This window comes from Meles meles, chromosome X (assembly GCF_922984935.1).
Source record: "Meles meles chromosome X, mMelMel3.1 paternal haplotype, whole genome shotgun sequence".
NCBI classification, from domain to species: domain Eukaryota; kingdom Metazoa; phylum Chordata; class Mammalia; order Carnivora; family Mustelidae; genus Meles; species Meles meles.
The window spans coordinates 88473201-88480492 of NC_060087.1; the positions used below are offsets into that span (position 1 = coordinate 88473201).

The 7292-nt window shown below is 35.7% G+C and overlaps 1 protein-coding gene across 1 annotated transcript; it reads left to right on the forward strand.

Annotated features, from left to right (window-relative positions):
* The first annotated feature begins 919 nt into the window (after positions 1-919).
* Positions 920-2268, forward strand: LOC123935314 (zinc finger MYM-type protein 1-like). The gene is given in 2 exon segments (XM_045996021.1): positions 920-1466; positions 1468-2268. Coding segments are annotated over 2 exon segments (1149 nt in total). The 5' UTR covers positions 920-998; the 3' UTR covers positions 2149-2268.
* The last annotated feature ends 5024 nt before the right edge of the window (positions 2269-7292 follow it).

Sequence of the window (7292 nt, forward strand, 5' to 3'; positions counted from 1 at the left end):
CCTTTCTTGATCAAAATTCTTCATGTAATACCTGTATGGAGCACTGGGAGTGGTGCATAAACAACGAATCTTGGAAAACTGAAAAAATAAAGTAAAATTTTTAAAAAGTAAATAAAAATAAACAAAAACAAAACAAAACAAAAAAGCTTCACAGTGTAGGGAAATAGGGCACATGCCTCAATATCATAGAAGCCATCTATGAAAAACCCACAACAAATATCATGCTTTCCCCTAAGGTCAGGAAAATGGCAAGGCTGTCGACTATTACCACTGCTATTCAACGTAGTACTAGAAGTCCTAACCACAGCAACCAGACAACAAAAAGAAATAAAAGGCATCCGAATTGGCAAAGAAGAATTCAAACTCTTACTCTTTGCAGATGATATGATACTTTATGTGGAAAACCCAAAAGGTTCTACTCCAAAACTGCTACAACTCATACAAGAATTCAGTAAAGTGTCAGGATATAAAATCAGTGCACAGAAATCAGTTAACATTTCTATACACTAACAACAAGACAGAAGAAAGAGAAATTAAGGAGTCAGTACCATTTACAATTGCACCCCAAACCAAGATACCTAGGAATAAATCTAATCAAAGAGGCAAAGAATCTGTACTCAGAAAACTATAAAGTACTCATGAAAGAAATTGAGGAAGACACAAAGAAATGGAAAAATGTTCCATGCTCACAGATTGGATGAACAAATATTGTGAAAATATCTATGTTACCTAAAGCAATGTACACACCTAAAGCAATGTACACACCTAATGAAATCCCTATCAAAATACTCCGACTTTTTTCAAAGAAATGGAAAAAATAATACTAAAACTTATATGGAACTAGAAAAGACAGAGGAATGTTGAAAAAGAAAACCAGAGTTTCTTTGAGAATTCTCGTGTGGACAGTGTCTCTGAGAGAAATTAGAACCTAGATACTATTCCCCAAGAAGAAATTCATTAGTTTGGAACAGGAGGATTTCTTTGCATCAAACACAAAGATGAAAGAATCACCGATAGATGGTAAATGTGACAAAGCATGGACACCACAGCTGGGACAGCTAGATGAAATTAAGACAGGACCTGAAAATGCTCAGGAGTATTGTCAAGCCCAGCAGCCTAAAACTCAGGAGAATGAAATGAAAATAAACACTACATTTTCAGTCAGTGCTCCACAGTTGACTGCAGGCATTCAGCTTTCCCTGACATCATCTGGCATGAATAAAATGCTTCCTTCAGTTTCAACCACAGCTATTCAGGTTTCCTGTTGTGGTTGTAAAAAAATTCTTCAGAAGGGGCAAACTGCTTATCAGAGGAAAGGGTCTACTCAGCTTTTCTGCTCCACGCTGTGCATCACTGAATACATTTCATCTGCCAATTCACCAGTTCTTCCCAGGAGAACTTGTTCAAACTTCTCAAAAGACATCTTAAATCTAAAGGATGTGATCAGTGTTAAGCTAGAATATAATAACCTCTAGCAAGAATTTTTGCAGCCAATCTTGTCTTTCATCATATGAAGAAAAAAGAAAAGCATTTGTTACAATATGCACTAATAGCATTTTAACCAAGTGCAGCATGTGTCAGAAGACTACTGTTAAACCAACCAAAACACTTACATCTCTTCCTTGCAAATCACTGAAGCCCTCAGAAGAAATGATTGAGACCACCAGTGACTTGGGGAAGACAGACCTTTTTTGTTCTATTAATTGCTTCTCTGCTTACAATAAAACTAAGATGGAATCATCTACAGTAAATGTTTCCATGGTACATGATGCCTCAACGGATACCTTTTCTCCAAAGAAAGATAGAACTCCAGTTATAAGCAATATAGTGTCATTGGCAGATGCTTGTGTTTCCCTACCCATCATGAACTCTGATGTCTTACAAGCAGATACAGTATCTTCAGTAACAGCAAATGCCATTGTAGATAGTTTACCCAGTGAATCAAGTAGTGGTATTGCTACTAGTAGTGTTGAACAGCCAAGACTTTCACCATCTTCATCAATACCCAGTCAGCCTACAGTTGACTCCAGTGTAGAAGTACAAAAAGATAAAGTGTCAGACCAAGATGCTTCATACAATATGAAATCTATGAAAATAAGTGATGGACTATGTCACCCAAAATTTACATCCAGAGTACAAAAAAATTAAAGATAAGTCACAAAACATTAAAAAATCTTGGTGTTCAAATTTCCAGCATTTGAAAAACAATATTAAAAAGGATGTGACATTCTGTTACTCATGCCAGTTGTTCTGCCAAAAAAAAATTTAATTGTGGAGGATAATCATTTACAGCCCAAGGAATTTCTAATTGGAAAAAGACTCTAGAAAATTTCAGAAAGTATGAAAAAACTGAGATGCATTTGAAGTCATTGCAGTATTGGAGGGAGTACCAATTTTTTGATGAAGCCATCAATGATAATTTATCTATTCATTCAAAACAGATTGAAGGAAATAAAAAGTACCTAAAGCTTATAATTGAAAATATTTTATTTCTTGGGAAGCAGTGTTTACCATTAAGAGCAAATGACCAATCAATTTCATCTGTGAATAAAGGCAATTTTTTAGAACTGTTAGAAATCAGAGCAAAAGATAAAGGAGAAGAAATATTTCGACTTACAAATTTACAAGTTGACTTCTATAATAGTACACAAATTCAAAATGATATTATTGAAATAATAAAGACTGAAATCTTCAAGATATTGTGAATGAAATCAATGCCTCCTCAGCTTTTTCAATAATATGTGATGAGACAACTGATAGTGCCACTAAAAACAGCTTTCAATTTGTGTAAGTAACCCACAGAAAATGTCAAAGGCTGTCTTAATTAAACAAAGATTCTTGGGTTTCATAGATATTGAAGAGATGACTGGGACTGACTTACATGGGACTATCAAAACTTACCTGCAGCAAATTGGAGTTGATTTGAATGAGATATATGGCCAGGCCTATGATAGTACCACTAATTTGAGGGGACAATTTAATAAAATTGCAGCAGAATTCAAGAAAGAAGAGCCAAGAGATTTGTACATACATTGTTATGCACATTTTTTGGATTTAACAGTAATTACATTTTGTAAAGAAGTGAAAGAACTCCAAAGTGCTTTAAATACTCTCAACTCTTTGTTCAACACTCTTCATGTCTGGGGAAATGTCTGCAAAGTTTCAAAAAAAAAAAAAGTTTTTAAGCTAAGTCAAAACAAAACATGCAAGAAACCTACATCACAATCATGTTGGACAGTCCATGATCATATATTACTGTCTGTGATTAAGGGCCTTCCAGAGATTATTGAAATATTGGAAGTTGTATCAAGCCATTCTTCAAACTGATGAATTGAGTGATTTGTTAATACTGGTTTCCAAATTTGAATTTATCTTTTTTTTGAAATTTCTTTATTGAGTGTTAAGTGTTACAAGAATTCTTTCCAAAGAGCTTCAAAGTGAAACTATAGATATTTTTTCATTGTCTTCAAAAATAGAAGCAATTTTGGAATGTTTATCATCTGAAAGAAATGATGCCTGTTTCAAAACTATCTGGGATGGAGCAGAGGAAATATATCAAAAAATAACCAGTAAAGGTTTTGAAGTTGAAAGACCTTCTTTTCAGAAAAGAAGAAAAATTTAGAAAACAGTAGATCTTGGCAATTCAGATAGTATGTTTTTTCCTACTTCAACAGAAGAACAATATAAAATTAATATTTATTACCAAGGATTGGATACTATATTAATTAATTTAAAGTTATGTTTTTCAGAGTTTGATTATTGCAAAATGAAGCAAATTTCAGAACTATTATTTAAATGGAATGAACCATTAAATGAAACAACAGCCAAACATGTCGAAGAATTTTATAAACTTGATGCAGACATCATCCCAGAACTTAGATTTTATCGGCAGTATGAAAATCTTAATTTTGTCATAGATTATGATTGTATCAACTTCACAATCTTGGCTGTTTGTTATTTTTATTCAGCATGGTCTTCACAATAATATTCCTTGCATATCAAAGTTATTATATACTGCTTTCTCTTGGCCAGTTACTTCAAGTGCTGAAAATTCATTTTCTACACTGCCCCATCTTAAAACATATTTATGTCATACCACGGGACAAGAGAAGCTTAGCAGTCTAACCCTAATAGCTATTGAGCAGGCATTGGTAAATAAACTGATGGAACCTGAAAGACTCAATGGCATTGTGGAAAAGTTTATCCATCAGATGAAAGAAACAGAACACTTGCTAGTTTGAATTTACCTAAAAAAATTTTGTTATTTCTACTGAAATATTTGTTTTATTTCAAAATTTTATCTCCTAAGAAAAATATTTTTTTCATCAGAACATGTAACATTCAGGGGCACCTGGGTGGCTCAGTGGGTTAAGCCTCTGCCTTTGGCTCAGGTCGTGATCTCGGGGTCCTGGGATCAAGCCCCACATCAGGCTCAGCAGGGAGCCTGCTTCCCCAACCCCCACCTCTCTCTGTCTGCCTCTCTGCCTACTTGTGATCTCTCTCTCTGACAAATAAATAAATAAAATCTTTATAAAAAAAAGAACATGTAACATTCACTTGATTCAAAATTCAAGAAACAGACTAAAAAGAGAAAAGTCTCCTTCCTCTTTTTAGTACCGATTCCCCCTCCCTGTAGTGTTTGTTCCTCAAATATCCTCCTGGAGATATTTTTCACGAATAGTACTCTGCAGTCCACACTGTTCTTCAACGTGTCCACTAAACATATTTTTGAGATTGTCCTATACCCATGCATAAAGAGTTTCTTGGTTTTTTTACAACTGCATAAAATTTCATTGTATGAATGTACCATAATATATTTGAGCAGTCCCTAACAATAAACACTTTAATTCCTTCCAGTATTTTGCTATTATAAATAATGCTGCATTTAATAACCTTGTACAGGGGAGCCTCGGTAGCTCAGTCAGTTAACCATCTGCCTTTGGCTCGGGTCATGAACCCAAGGTCCTGGGATCAAGCCCCACGTTGGGCTTCCTGCTCAGTGGTGGGGGGGTGGGGGTAGCCAGCTTCTCTTTTTCCCTCTGCCTGTCACTCTCCCTACTTGTGCCCTCTCTGTCAAATAAATAAATAAAATCTTTATTAAAAAATAAAAAAAGTAAAAGAAAACCAAAGTTGGAGGCATCACAATTCCAGACTTCAAGCTCTATTACAAAGCTGTCATCATCAAGACAGTATGGTACTGGCACAAAAACAGACACACAGATCAATGGAACAGAATAGAAAGCCCAGAAATAGACCCTCAACTCTACAGTCAACTAATCTTTGACAAAGCAGTAAAGAATATCCAATGGAAAAAAGACAGTCTCTTCAACAAAAGGTGTTGGGAAAATTGAACAGCCACATGCAGAAAAATGAAACTGGACCACTTACTTACACCACACCCAAAGATAAACTCAAAATGGATGAAAGACCTGAATTTGAGACAGGAATCCATCAAACTCCTTGAGGATTTTGACCTCAGCCGCAGCAATATTTTCCTAGAAGTATCACCAAAGGCAAGGGAAGCAGGGGCAAAAATGAGCTATTGGAACATCATCAAGACCAAAAGCTTTTGCACAACAAAGGAAATGGTCAACAAAACCAAAATACAACTGACAGAATGGGAGAAGATATTTGCAAATGATGTATCAGATAAAGGGCTAGTATCCAAAATCTATAAAGAACTTATCAAACCCAACACCCAAGGAACAAAGAATCCAATCAAGAAATGGGCAGAGGATATGAACAGATATTTATGTAAAGAAGACATCCAAATGGCCAACAGACACATGGAAGAGTGCTCAATGCCACTCAGTCTCAGGGAAATACAAATCAAAACCACATTGAGATACCACCTCACACTAGTCAGAATGGCTAAAATTAGCAAGTCAGGAAACAACAGACATTGGCAAGGATGCAGAGAAAGGGGAACCCTCCTACACTGTTGGTGGGAATGCAAGGTGGTGCAGCCACTCTGGAAAACAGTATGGAGGTTCCTCAGAAAGTTGAAAATAGACCTGCCCTATGACCCAGTAATTGCACTACTGGGTATTTACTCTAAAGATACAAATGTAGTGATCCAAAGAGGCATGTGCACTCCAATGTTTATAGCAGCAATGTCCACAATAGCCAAACTATGGAAGGAGCCTAGATGTCCATCAACAGATGAACTGATAAAGATCTGGTATATAAATAAAATGGAATACTATGCAGCCATCAAAAAACCCAAATTCTTGCTATTTGCAACAATGTGGACTGAACTAGATGGTATTATGCTAAGTGAAATAAGTCAAAGAAAAAACTTACCATACGATCTCATTGATATGAGGAATTTAGAGGCAGGGCAGACAGTTGTGGGGAAGGGAGGGAAAAGTGAATCAAGATGGGACTGGGAAGGGAGACAAATCATAAGAGACTCTGTGTGTGTGTGTGTGTGTGTGTGTATGTATGTTAAGATCCCCTACTATTTTTTTTATTTCACAATTTATATTTTATTAGAGTCCACAGTCTGCTAAATAAAAGCAGTAATGAGATATTTCACAAACTATTGTACAATTTAAATCACATGAATTTAATTTCATAAAAAATTAGGTGCATATTCATAGTGGCTAACTTAAAAAGCTGTTTCATCTATGGTCTAAAATACTTTATAAGAGATTTAGTTCCAGCACTAAAAATAATCCATCGGTATATATATTTTTTACATGTTTTACAACATAAAGTTTGTGCTCTTAATCAAAAAGATCCACAGACTAATTCAGCATGTAAAAAATAATTTTACAAACATCAAGTCAACCTTTCAAATCCACTTTTATTTTCTTTTTTCCTCCTCACATACAGACCTTCTCCCCACACCACATTTCTTGCAGCTATAGAGTCACTTGATGTTCAGGTACCATTTTATCCCTAAAACTTTGCTGGCATCAAAATATGACAGTTAACCAGTGTTAAATCTATAAAATATTTACATAGCACAGCACATTAAGCTTTAGACACTTGGCAATTAAACCACATAAAAATACGATAAGACCCCCCATACTACGTGTTCATAATTGGTGTTCACGGTCCCCTTCTGGCAACTGTACACTGGTTCAAAAGGCAGCAGAGGCAACAGGCAGTTACGTGAAGGACACTGAACACTATGATCTGGAAGCACATTATGATGTTATCCCAGTGTCATGTACCACCCCACCTTTCTCCAAGGTGGTCTCGTAACTCTAGAATGGCAGGTCCAGCTGATACAAAATGAAGACAGACAACACAACATTTACTCTGTGGAGACAGCCCAACTCCTA